Below are 14,418 nucleotides of genomic sequence, written 5' to 3'. Positions count from 1 at the left end.
CTTTTCAGGACATTTAAGACATTTAAGTTTAATATGACTCATCTTGGGGCTAGATTTTAAATGTCTTGATAACTTTTTTTGATTCATCCCATTTGTTCTGGGTATTCTTCCCCCCCCCCCCCCCCGCTTTCTTTTGAAATAATTAGGTTTTTAAAAGTATCTAACATCAGTTTACCTTTTAATAATACTATACCACTGAATTGCAGCAATATACTTTTATTTCCCCTCCCATTTTTTGTGCTTTGTTGTTAATTCTGCTTTAAGTAATCAATTATCTTTTAAAGATATTTAAAATATTTTAAAAATGTTATATTTATCTGCATATTCATTGCAGGTTGAGCATCCATAATCTGAAAATCTGAAAACCAGAATTCTCTGAATTCCAAAACTTGCTGAGTGCTCACATTGAAAAAGTTTCTGATCGTCAGATTATGGATGCTTAGCTGGTAAAGTCTATTTACAAATATTCAAAAATCAAAAACCTCTGAAATCTGAAACGCTTCTGGTTCCAAGTATTTGGGATAAGGAATACTCAACCTTTATTTCTCTGTGCTCCCCATTCCTGTGTGTTAATGCAGACTTTGATTTGATATTGTATTTCTGCTGCCTAGAGAATTTTCTTTTTTTTTCTATTGTGTGTGACACCAGCAGTTAACTCTTTTAGCTTTTCTATATCAGAGAAAGTAGTAAACTTTTAAAAGATACTTGAACTGGGTTGGTGGAATTTTTTTTCTTTCAGTACATTAAAGATTTTGCTCCACTATTATTATGGTTTGGATATGAGGTGACCCCCAAAACTTGTGTTAATGCAGGAATATTCAGAGGTGAAATGATTCGATCTCGAGAACTGTAACCTAGTCAGCCCATCCTAGTTGGAATGGACTGACTGGATTGTAACTGTAGGCAGCGGGGGATCTTGGCTGGAGTGGGTAAGTCATTGGAAGTGCCCTGGCCAGCTGCCTCTGCCCTGCACCCCACTCCACCTTTCTGACTTTTCCATGAGCTGAGCAGCTTTTCTCCTCTGGACCCTTCCTCCATGATGTGCTGTTTTCACCCTGGTCTTAGAGCAGTGGAGTCAGTCTTTGACCCTATGAAACTGTGAGCCCTAAATAAACTTTTTCTCTTCTAAGTTGTTCTTGTCAGGTGTTTTGGTCACAGCAGTACAAAAGCTGACTAAAATAACTACCTTCTCTCTTGTTTGATTTATAGCTAGAATTCTTGTTAGCACAAAAAGACCAGGCAGGATGCAAACCTCATGCGTCATCTCATCTCTTTATTCAGGGGAATGAAATGGTGCCCATGGACCCACTCTCCTGGTTGAAAATGAGCCACTGAACAAAGAAAAGCACTGGGTTTATATAGATTATTTTGAGGGGTGATCTAGTGAACATATGTCAGTTTTGCTTAGTCAGGAATGTGAGCCTTTCGGTCAAGGTCTGTGGACAGTGCCTAAAAAGGATTTTGCTTAGGAGGAGATAACAGCCTCCTAGAGACTGTTTTCTTTTGAGGATGATAAAACATCCTCTCTGCTTGCAACCAACATCTGGAAAACATTCATCTTGGGAGATGAAAGCTGTCAGTGCATGACCTTCATTTTTACTCCTTTTTCTTTTTCTCAGGCCTCATTATTTTGAGAATTTCTTTCTCTATATCCATTAATTGTCCTGACATTTTATCTTGATTCCTCTGTATAAAATATACTTTTATTTTTTCCTTTCTGGGTACTTTTAGATTTTCTCTTTATTGTTATTTTTTTAAGCCATCCGATAAGATGCACTTTCATGTTGTTGTCTTTGTGAAATTTTCAGTCTTATTTTTTTCCCAGTGATGGGAATTGACCCTAGGGCTTCACACATGCAGGGCAAGTGCTTCACCACTTAGTTAGACCTTAGCCCCCTTTTTATGGAATTTTCATAAGCATCTTGTAACAACTTGAAATACAGTTCACCCATTTAAAGTGCACTTTCAGTGAATTTATTTTTATAGAGTTGTATAACATTTACTGCAATTAATTGAGAACACTTTCATCATCCCCCAAAGGAGCCTGTGCTGTTAGCAGACATTCATTCCCCTCAATATCCTAGAACTCAACAACTACTAATCTCCTGTCTTGGTGGTTTTTGAATATCCCAGACATTTTGTAGTAAATGGTATCATATAATACCTGGTCTTTTATGACTACCTTCTTTCATTTATGAATGTTTTTGAGGTGTATCCATGTTGTAGCATGCATTAGTACTTCATGAATATTGTTATGTGGAAATACCATATTTGTTTACCCATTCATCGACTGATGGACATGTGGATTGTTTTCCAGTTTGGGCTCGTCAAACAATGTTTCTATGAACTTTTATGTGGACGTGTGTTTTCATTTCTCTTGGGTATATACATAGGAGTGAACTGCTAATCCATATGGTAACTCTGTATTTTACTTTTTAAGGAACTGCCATACTATTTTCCAAAGTGTCAGCATCACTTTTTATTTCCACTAGCAGCTTTACAAGGGTTCTAGTTTCTCTGCTCATTGCCAATACTTATGTGTCTTTTTGTTATGTACATTCAAACTCGAAGTAATATATCATTGTGGTTTGGGTTGTATTTCCGTTGTGCCTAATTGAGCATCTTTTCATGTATTTCTTAGCCATTTGTGTATATTCTTTGGAGAAATTCAGATTTTTTTGACCATTTTAAATTGAATTTTCTTTTTTTTTTCTGAATAATAAGAATTTTATTTTTAGTATACTAGATGGAAGTGTTTTGTTGGATTTATGACTTGCAAATATTGTTTCTCATTCTGTGAGTTCTCTTTTCTCTTGATATTCTATGAAGCACCAAAGATTTTAAATTTTGAATGTAGTTTATCTAATTTTTCTATTATTGCTTGTGCTGTTAGTGTCACATCTAATCATTGTCTATTCCAAGGACACAAAGAGTTACGCATATTTTCTTCCAAGAGGTTTTGAGTTTTGTATATGTTGTGAGGTAAGGTCCATCTTCATTGTTTTGTATTTGAATATTTTCTTGTCTTTATATCTTAGGTTTCTCTTGCTATGTCTTTTAACTAATTTTCTGCAGTGTCTAATCTGTTAATCCCATCCTGTCTGTTTTCATTTTATATCTTGGATGCAACTTTAAAAGTTCATTTTGGGTGTCTTGTCGACCTGTCATTTCTATCTCTACTTAACATAGGTGTCTAACTTTTTGACCATATGGAATATAACTGTTTAATATAACTGTTTTATTATATTTTGACTGGTTTTGATTGATTGATTTTTTTTTTTCTTCATTTTGGATTTTATTTTCCTGTTTGTTTACCTGCTTAGTGGTTTTTTTAAATTAAGTACTAGATATTGTGAACAAAAGTTGGATGATACATATTTTTGTATTCCTATTACTAATCTTGGGCATCATTATAGGGTGCAGCCAAGTTACTTAAAAACAGTTTGATTTTTCAGTCTTCATCCTAAACTTTCCTAAGTGAGACCAGAGCAGCCATTAGTCTAATGCTAATTTTGTACCACTAATAAGGCCCAGTGCTTTGTGAGTTAAGAGATTTCTCCCTCTAACCTTTGGGAACACAGTCTAGTTTTGGTTCTGTGTGAACCTGATTGTTGCCACACAATCCTTTTAAGTGCTGTTTTCTTTTCTGGCTCTGGCAGTTTCTCTCATTCATGTGATAATCAGTGCCTGAAGGGAGCCTTCTTGAAAACTTGTGGGAGGAGGCTTCTTCAGACCAACAGGCTTGTTCATTTCTCTTTAGTACACTCCCTTCTTGAATTCTATTCACCTTGGTTTCCCTGGACCTTTTCTCCAGAACTGGGGAAATCACTGCTCCATTTGGAATCCCCCTCCCTGCTGTGCTTTTTCCTGTTACAACAAAAAGTTAACTGAGACTGCTATAGGGCCTACCTCGTTTGTTTCCTGCCTTGGAGGGATAAAACTGTTGCACCAGTAGGTGTCTAATGTAGAGTTTGCAGGTGGGATGGTATATGTAGTCCCTGTTATTCTACCTTGATTAGAAGTAAAAGTCTCAGAGTTGCTTTTTAAGCCATCAGAGGATTAATCAGTTCTCAAAAGCTCTATTTCTATTACATCTGTTTGTTTCATTCTGTCTTACATTAGATTTTGAACCATTAAGGAGATTATAAAGTTAGACAAGTCACACAAACTATTGACTTCTTAATCAAGAAATGCCAAAATTCAGATTAATATTGTGTCAAAAAATGCTGTCATTCTGTTCTTAGCTACTGACTCCTGTGTCTCCTAGATTCTGAGGTTATAACTTAGTATCTGAAGTATTTCTGGACAAGTATTTTTATTTGTACTTACACAGTACAAATTTTATTTACTTACAGGATTCTTGAAATAATTATTGCTTGGGTACTCTGATTTTAAACTCAACTAGACAGAATATCTTTTCCTTTTTGTTTTGAGGCAAATTATTTTCTGAAGGACAGATAAGAACAGCTTCTGAGATACTAGAATTTGTTTTTTTCATAAATCTAAGTCAATCATGATCAAATGTTGGATTTATCATATTTGTATATTTCACTCATCTGAGATCATTTTAAAGGCAAATTCTTTCCCATTGTATTTTTTAAATATACAGTTTAGCTGGGTGGCACAAGCCTGTAATCCCAGCAGTTTGTGAGGCTGAGGCAAGGGGGAATGCAAATTCAAAGCCAACCTCAACAATTTAGCGAGACCCTAAGCAACTTAGGGAGACCTTGTCTCCAAAAAAAAAAAAAAAATTCAATCCCTGGTACCAAAAAATATAATATAAAATAAAATAAATAAATATATGTGTATACACATACAGTCTACGTATTGATACTCAGCTAAATAGAGTTTATAACTTGATAGCAGTGAATTGTTCTAGAATATATAAGATTTCCTTTTAACCCCTTCCCACAATTTGATCAAAACATGTATTTAATATACCGATCAAACTATAGAGACCACTGAATAATCTTTGACATTTTTTTCTCTCTTACAGGAAAAGTAAGAAGCTTAAGCTCATCTTTGTGGTCACTAACTCACTTGACAGCTTTGCATCTAAGTGACAATTCCCTGTTCCGCATTCCTTCAGACATTGCCAAGCTTCACAATCTGGTATATCTGGACCTGTCCTCTAATAAAATCCGTAGTTTACCTGCAGAACTCGGAAACATGGTATCACTCAGGTATGCAGACCAAACTTGGTACATATTAACTATATACCTCCTAAAACAAATATAACAATTATTTTCTTAGGAAATAAGACTGTCCGTTTGATGGCATTGGAATAAAAGTAAACACAACTTTATCCTTTATTAAAAGTTTTTTGGGAAAATTAAATGTTGACTATAATTCAGTAGATCCATTGCTTGAAATTTTTTATTTGAGTTAATGTGCTTCATTTTGTAACCAAAACTTTTTTTGACAAAGTGAAGTTAGTAGCCATAAGGCACTGGTATTATCTCATATTTTCACCTGTGACAGACACCATATATACTTAATGGGTCCAGGAAACATTGCCAAGTAGACCTTTTTTGCCACTCCAGGGCTTTTATGTAAAGTCTAGACATAAAAGAAGCTAGAATTAGTTACTAAGTTTGGAGTCCTGTAGTATGGTGGATAGGATTTGGAGTCAGAATTCAGGTTGGAATTTTGACTTTGCCATTTACAAGCAAGCTTCTTAAACTGAGAAGAGGGTTATCTGAGATAAAGAGTTAAAAAGCTCCTAGCACCCTGACTGGCACATAGTTTAACACATGGTAATTGCTGTTTTTCATTACCTTTTTTTATAAGGTACATCAGACCTACCCAAGTTAAACATACAACCACATTCCAACTATTATGATAATCCCTATTTACCTGCCCTTTTACCCTGGCTTTTCTGCTGCTTTCTAGTAAAGAGGAATGAGGACTTTGTGGAAGTTTCTTTGCCTCTAAATTGCTCCTAGTCCAGAGTGTTGACATTTTTCTCAGCTTAATTATTGAATTATATGCTGTAACAAATTAACTTACAGGAACTCTTTTCCCATGTAATGTATTTGGAAATAGACAGAAATCAATTACTCAGAACTAGTTTTTCTTGTTGAATTTATGGCTTCACAGACCTCTGGTTTGCTAGTATGTAACCAAGGTTCATTTAAATTTCAGCAAGGATTATAGAAGTAGTTTTCTTCACACAAGGGAGGGGAAGGGGTATGGGTATAGGAATGAAAGTAGAGTGAAACAGACTTTATTACCTCATGTACCTATATAACTGTAAGACCGATGTAATCCTGCAGTATGTATAATCAGAGACATGAGTGATTATACTCTATGTATGATCTATCAAAATGTATGTACAACTAATTAGAACAAATAAAATAAATTTTCAAAAATGTGACAAAACTAAATATAGGGGACTGGGGTTGTGGCTCAGTAGTACAACACTTGCCTCACATGTGTGAGGCACTGGGTTGCTTCTCAGCACTACATATAAATAAATGAATAAAATAAAGGCACATCAACAACTAAAAAAAAATAAAAATAAAAAAAAACTCCATATAGGAAAACATCAGTATCTCAGCATTGGGTCTCATTGTTTTCTTCCCTTTTAAAGATTTCTCTGATATTTATATTGTGGTTTTCTATGTAAAAACCAATCATTAAAATAGTCACTAGTGGTTAACACAGCTACACTTATTTTTAAAGTGAAACTTTAGTAAATTAAAAAAAATAAGCCAGGTGCAGCAGCACATATCTTGTAATCCCAGCTTCTCAGGAAGCTGAGACAGGAGAATGGTGAGTTCAAAGCCGGCCTTAGCAATGGCAAGGTGCAAAGCCAATTCAGTGAGACTCTGTCTCTAAATAAAATACAAAATAGAGCTGGGGATGTGGCTCAGTGGTTGAGTACCACTGAGTTCAATTCCTGGTACCCTTCCCCTCAAGAAAAGAAAAGAAAAAAAAAATAGTAGGCATAAACTTAATTACTAGTCTCATTTGAATTGGCATTCCATGACTGTTTTAATTCTCTTTTAACGGTACACATGTTAGGCTTAATTATTTCCACTGTCTTAAACATCCATAGTAGTAGACCACATATTCACTGTAGTCTGTAGACTTGGGAGTGTCTGTAAGCTGTGTTTCCAGTCTGCAGTGAGAGAAATACTGTGATTGAAAGGAATTTTTTGTATGTCTGCCCTTTTTTCTTAATTTTTCTAGTAATTCATTGTTTCCTGTATTTTACAAAAATTTGTTTGTATTAGTTTTTTGCTTTTAACCTCATACAGCTCGAGAAGCCCAATGCTAGATACTTGGAATGTAATATAAAACTTTTGTCCTTCTTAAGTACTTAGATTCCTAGAAATTACATTGTTAATCTTGACTGTTGGTTAAAGGTTAATATGTTTTCTAACTTCCTGGAATTTTTTCATCAACAGGGAGCTCCATTTAAATAACAACCTGTTACGAGTTCTACCTTTTGAGCTGGGAAAACTGTTTCAGTTGCAGACGTTAGGCCTCAAAGGTATGACTTCCATATTTGTACTTCTTATAGTTTTATGTGTGTCTTTGAATCTAGAGAAGCCATAAGAGAATCCTTTTACCAGGGGATTTTTTTTTTTTTCCAGGCATACTTTTTCTCAAATATCATAAGTTTCTTAGATGCATCCCAGTGACTTTCTCACTTGCTGTAGATTGTCTACTAGTTTTTGTCTTCATTTTTGCTCCTAGCCCAAACTAGTTTGCTCTTCTAGCCTGTTTTAATCAACTTTGTCCTGGTGATACATTTTGAGTTCATATTTTTTTTCATTCCATCATGTCATAAACAACTTTTTAAAGTTGTATTCAAATCTCAAAAACTGGAGACTCTGATAAAGCACTACAGAAAACAATAAGTAGAAAATTTTGACCCATTGGGACCTGCTAATGAAGATGAGAATATGAGGAATTTTTTTGAACTTCATTTATAAGGACTTGATTAATACATTAGAAACTGGGGACATAATTGATCCAATAAGAACTATTATGAAGTTTTTTCTTTAAGCCACCAAGATTAAAAGTCAAATTTTAATAATATGTCAAGAACTTAAAAATTTTTTTTTGTAACCACATTGTGATTTTTTTTTACCACTCTTGGGTAAGTGTGGCAAACCTACTGTATACAATTGCTTGCTAAAACAAAAGTCACTAGATAAAGTATTAAGTGAAAAAAAATACAAATATATATTTGCAGTATATATGAAATCATATTCATTTAACATCAACTTTGTAAATGGTTCTTTGGGAAATTTTGTGTGTGGGGGGGAGGCTGGATTGGCTAAGGCTTCTTAAAATTAAAAAAAGTGAAATATAAGCTGAAGGTTACTTTTTCTGTTCTATTTTCCAGCCTAACTTTTTCTTCACATTCTGTTTTTAAATTTGTAGAGCAGAAAAGTGTAGTATAGTGTATCAGCATACCGACCCAATATGAACCATTAATATATTCTCACTTTTGTGCTGATAATTACTTTTGTTTTTGGTATTAGGAATTGAGCCCAGTAGGGTCTAACTACTGAGTCTGATTTTGAGACAGGTTCTTGTGTAATTGCTTACAGCCTCACTAAGTTGCTAGGTCTGGCCTCAAACTTAGAATCCTTCTGCCTCAGCCTCCCAAGTCACTGGGATTATAAGCATGTGCCACCGTACCCAGTTTGTGCTAATTTTTTAATGTTAAAAAAAAAAAAAAAAAAAAGGAACATTAGAGAATGTTGAAGCCTTCTCTGTTCCTCTTCAACTTTTTTGTATGTCCTTCTAGTTTAGGAGTTTATTACCTCACAGTATCTGGTTTAAAAACTGTACTACACATTTATTAAGAATTTCCAAACTTTATTTAAAGGTCTGGTTATCAGTCACCAATTAATGTGTATAAAAACTCCTGAAAGTAAACTCTGGGAAGGACAATGCACTCTTTTATGCAGCTTTGTTTTTGATGATCTCTTGCTCTTCCATTCCAAAAAGATCTTTTACTGATTTGGTTTTGCATCCTTGCTTTGGTTTCTTCCTTGGAGATAACAGTGTTAAGTGGCCTTTTATTTTTAATTTCAGATATTCTTTTGGGTTGTGCTACATGTCTGTCTGAGTTTCAGTCATCTTTCCACATATTTCTCCTTTTTTGCACAATTCCTGTTATTTTTCTGAGCTTTTCCAGTTTACCCTTTAATTCTGACATTGTGCCAGCTACATCTTAAAGTAGTTATGTCATCCTTATTTCTCTGAAACTTCTATCATTGATTCACAGGTCTCCTGTAATTTGGAAGAGATTAAATGTTGTATCCTAGCTCAGAGTCATGTCTATTTCCTCTATAATACGTATCATTCTTCCAAAGCCAAAGTATTTCTGCTTCATGAATCAGTTTGTACCATTGTCTTTAAATTTGATCAGGTAGCATGCTTTACTTTTTTAAACTCCCTCACATTTTTCCATGTTCTTCAAAACTGTACAACAATAAAAGAGGACTGTGACCTTAGGTGCCCATTCACCTTTTTTTAAAATTTAAACTTTTTATTTTGAGATATTTGTAGATTTGCATGCACTTGTAAGAAGTAATGCAGAATAATCTTTGTACCCTTTACATGTTTCCTCCTAATAGTAGCATATTTTTAAACTATCGTGCAGAATCACAAGCAGAAGAGAAAATTTCATGAAATAAGAGAGGCACAAAGGACCAAATAATTTACATATGAATCTAAAAATTGTTGAACTCATAGAAACAGCAGAATGGTGGTTACCAGAGGCTGGGCAACTGAGGAGGGTTGTGTTCAGATACACAGGAAGAGAAGGTTCTGGTGATATACCGAACAGTATGGTAACTGTAGTTGTTAATGTATTTCAAAATAGCTAAAAGAATGCATTTTTTATTTTCTCACCACATAGAAATAATTGTTTGAGGGGGTAGATATGTTAATCAGCCTGATTTGATCATCCCACAATATATACTTGTATTGAAACATCACATTGTATCCCATAATTATATAATTAAAATATAGAACCTTTCCATCAAGAGAGTCCTCGTGTTTCTCTTTTATAGCCATGCTCACTTTCTTTTCACCCCAACTCCTTTACTTCTAACAACCAGTAACATGATCTCCATTTCAGAAATTTTGCTTCAAGAATGTTATAAATGAAATCCTACTGCATGTAATCTTTTGAGGTTGACTTGTTTTTACTCAGGTTATTTCTTTAGGTACTCATCAGGTTTTCATCCATATAATAGTTTGTTCTTTTATATTGGTCAGTAGTATTTCATGGTATGAATGTCTCATGGTTTAACCACTGACGCATTGAAATTGTTCATTTACATTTTCTACCAGCAGCATATAGGTAATCCAGGTTCTCAGCATCCTCATCAGCATTTGATATTTTTTTATTATTATTTTAGTCATTCTGATTGTTTATGTCATCGTATCTTGTGGGTTTAATTTGCATTTCCATGGTGGCTAAAGATATTGAACATCATCTGGGCACACTGGTACACATCTGTTATCCCAGCAGCTCATGAGTCTGAAACAGGAAGATCACAAATTCGAGACCAGCCTATGCAATTTAGTGAAATCCTGTCTCAATAAAATGTAAAAAAGGACCCAGTGGTAGAGCACCAGTACTTCCCACTCCTCTGCACATAGACATAGATATTAAACATCTTTGCCTGTTCTTGTCATCTGTAGTTTTTCCTCTGAAATATCTCTTCATGTGCTCATGTTCTAATTGGATTGGGTTTTTTTTTTTTTTTTTTTTCTATTTCCTAGATAAGTGTCCTTTGTTGAATATGTGGTTTGTACATATTTTTTCTCATGCAGCTTGTCATTTGGTATTAGGATAATATTAGTTTCATGTAATGAATTAGAAAGTGTTCCGTTATCCTCTGTTTTCTGGAAGAGATTCTGTGAAATCAATGTTAATTCTTATGTTTTATAAAATATCTCTGTGAAAACATCTGGGACTGAAGAACTCTTCTTTAATAGTTTTTAAATACAAATACATTTTCTTAGTAACTGTAAATCTATTCATATTGTTTTTTTCATGATGGTTGAGTTTTGACAGTTTGTGTTTTTCAAGGAAGTGGTCCATTTCACCTGTGTTGTTAAATTTATGTGCGTAGAGTTGTTTGTAGAATTCTCTTATCCTTTTGATGTGTCTCCAGGGTCTGTAGTGATATTCCATTTCATTTGTGATATTGGTAATTTCCATCTTTTTCCTTGCCAGTCTTGCTAGTAGTTTGTCAGTTTTATTGATCTTTTCAAATTAATAGCTCTTTAAAAGGCTCCTTCCTTCATTGAGTTGATTTTGCTCTTTGTCTCTAGGGTTTTTTTTGGGGGGGGGCATATATTGTTGAAATGAGTTTTTGTCTACTTATATCAATTGTTGAGAGAGGGACGTTCAAGTCTCCTACTATAATTGTAGATTTATTCATTTTTCTTTCAGTTTCTGTCATTGTGTCATTCTTTAGGTCCCGAGATGTATAGTCATTCTATCTTCTCTCCAAGTTTCAGAGTCTTATATTTGTTCCACATATAATGTGTATTGTTTTTAGTTGTACTTTGCAGGAGGAATAGGGGGAAAAATATGTATTCCATTCACCCTGAAGCAACTTCTCTCATTTATGTTTATTCCTTATTTCTGAGGAGGCAGTATCATGTGTTAATTGCAGAACTTTGGTGGTGCTGTTATCTTTACCATGTGAATATTATTTTCTTATCCCAACCAGTAAAGAGCAAATTAATGTCAAATTTAAAGGAATTTTAAAATGAGGCAGGTACAGTGATACACACCTGTAATCCAAGTGTCTCAGGAGATCGAGGCAGAAGAATTGCAAGTTCAGTGCTAGTTTACAATTTAGCAAGACCCTCTCTCAAAATAAAATTTTTTAAAAAGACTGGAGATACAGCTTGGTGTGTGAATACCTGAGTTCAGTCCCCACTACTGCAAAAAGGAATCCCGAAAAGCACATACACTGGTGGGAAAGATACCACTGGGTTTCACTTGTATTTATTAGAATCATATATAGATGTTTGTGTTAGTCACAAAAGAGTAGGGGAAAAGCCACTTTTTCCTGTGGGCTGTGATAATTCTGATATAACTGTCCTTTCATATTTCTTTGATTGATGTAGTTAAGATCTTTCATAATTTTTTCTGCTGTGTTCAGTTTAGACTTTTTCTAGTCTGTGTTAAGTGAGCTATGGCTTCAAGAATAACACATACCGCTTATATAGCCTGAACAGGAACTTGGCTGGTTCAAACACTGCACTGTGCTGTATTTCTCATTTGTACATAAGAAGTTACTCTGAGAGGATTTGAGACTCTTGAAGTTGTTTTTAAGTCTTTTTGTTTGTTTGGTTTTGATTTTGGCATTTGCATAACAGTTGTTGAATTTACAAATGGCTCATGGCCCCAGATATTTTCCCATTCCTTAGTAAGTTAACTTTTAAAGCAAGTGTACCCTATCTTGTTACTTAATTCAGTAGAATTTAAAAAAAATCTTTGTACAGTACTTGTATTTGTCATTAAGATGTTTTTTGAAACCAACAATTTATGGCATTCTTGAGTTTTGTATCCTTTGATTTGTGATAGAGGTTGTCATCTTTCCCTTCTCTGATTCCTCTTCCCAACCTATACCATTCACTTTAAGTCATTGTAACAATCTCTGGTACTGAAAGTGTTGGTGAGGTAGGGTCAGGTACAGAGCATTATTAAAACAATTCTATTTATTTTTATTTTTAAAGTTTTGGTAATAGGGATTGAACTCAGGGGTGCTTTACTACTAAACTACACCCTCAGCCTCTTTTTATTTTTTGAAAGGGGGTCTCACTAAGTCATTGAGACTGGCCTCAAACTTAGGATTCTCCTTCTTTAGCCTCCTGAGGGATTACAGGTGTAGGCCACTGGGCCCATCTTTGAGCAATTTTAGATTAACATCAAATCATTAATAATCATTTTTTTAGTACCTGTGCAGAACATAGTATAAATTTTTATTTTCCCATCAGAATCTGAAAAAATAATGTTTCCTATAGTTTGGTAAGTTATTAGAATAATATCAGATAATTTTGATATATTTTTCAATTTTGAAATATTTTTATACTTATCTTGGTTTCATTTACATATTTTAAAAATATTTTCAGGAAATCCACTTACCCAAGATATATTGAACCTCTATCAGGAACCAGATGGAACAAGAAGGCTACTGAATTATTTGCTTGATAATTTGTCAGGTACTGCAAAAAGAAGTAAGTGGTCACTTGTTTAAACCTTTTTATTAGGAAGACATGTAAGAATATTCCTTCATTTTATATTTTTTATATTCAACTAGTTTCAGCAGAACAACCACCTCCAAGATCTTGGATTATGTTGCAAGAACCAGATAGAACAAGGCCAACTGGTTGGTATCCTTATTTTTTTAACTCTCCTTTTTATTTGTCTCTATAAGCCTAACAATATTTGGGGCATGCTTTAGATTATGGACAGCATTAAATCAGAACTTCTTTTGATTTAGTTTGGGGGGGATAATAATAAAGACTAAACATCCAAGATAATAGCCAAGATAAACACTTAATTCTTATTTACCTGGCTTCTGTGTATGCCAGGGCATAGAAAGTAGTGGTGCACAGTCCAGTCCCTCACAACACAGACTATTCACCCATGATTTTGTAGTACTACTGTTAAGATATAAGGTATCAATTCAATTAATTATAATAACTACACAAAAACATTTCTATATTAGAAGTTTCCAAATCCTAATATGTTCCAAATATATGTGACATTATAATACTGTAAGATAAGAAAATCCTTAAAGAGTTGAGTAGCTCCCATGGCATGTCTAATAGCATTTGGTTTATGATACTCTTTCTGTTTTACATAAACTAATAGTGGCATATCTCATTTCATTGCACTTTGTTTTATTGTGCCTCACAGATAACACGTCATTTTTTTTTTTTTTAACAAATTAAAGGTTGTGGCAACCCCTTGTCAAGTCTATCATTGCCATTTTTCCAGTAACTTAGATATTTATCAGCATTTTTTAGCAGTAAAATATTTCTTTATTATGTACAATGTTATTTTTACACATAATGCTATTGCAATCTTAATAGGCTATAGAGTAAACATAACTTTTATGTGCACTGGTAAGCCAGTGACTCACTTTATTATAATACTCATTTTAGTGGTCTGAAGTCAAACTTGAAATTTCTCTGAGGTGGGCTACAGTTCGTGTTGGGAAGAAAATTAGACATTTCTGTTAAAGAAACTGCTTGCCAAGTTTTTACTTCGTACATTAAAATTAATTGGTGGTGTGGAAGGAGTATAAAATTAAGGAATCTTAGTTTAGAGGTGTAAGGGCTCAAGATCTTAGTCTTTTAGTTTCCAAACTTGCTGTGTATACCTCTGTAGAAAATAATACACATTGTATTCAAAAT

At 34.1% G+C, this 14,418-nt stretch overlaps 1 protein-coding gene across 2 annotated transcripts in view; it reads left to right on the top strand.

Moving 5' to 3' along the window:
* Cnot6 (CCR4-NOT transcription complex subunit 6) overlaps nt 1-14,418 on the top strand; it is a 72,898-nt gene that overhangs the window by 49,317 nt on the left and 9,163 nt on the right. Inside the window, exons 3-6 of one of the 2 annotated variants that reach the window (XM_047556899.1) lie at nt 4,997-5,183; nt 7,413-7,498; nt 13,129-13,218; nt 13,317-13,385. In XM_047556899.1, the coding sequence (XP_047412855.1) occupies nt 4,997-5,183; nt 7,413-7,498; nt 13,129-13,218; nt 13,317-13,385 (432 nt within the window). Of the gene's footprint in view, nt 1-4,996; nt 5,184-7,412; nt 7,499-13,128; nt 13,234-13,316; nt 13,386-14,418 lie in introns of both variants that reach the window. The other variant, XM_047556898.1, reaches the window with a different exon arrangement.

Source organism: Sciurus carolinensis, chromosome 6 (assembly GCF_902686445.1).
Source record: "Sciurus carolinensis chromosome 6, mSciCar1.2, whole genome shotgun sequence".
Taxonomy (NCBI): Eukaryota; Metazoa; Chordata; class Mammalia; order Rodentia; family Sciuridae; genus Sciurus; species Sciurus carolinensis.
Note: the sequence above shows the minus strand (reverse complement) of the source record. Positions and strands in the feature narration are given on the sequence as shown.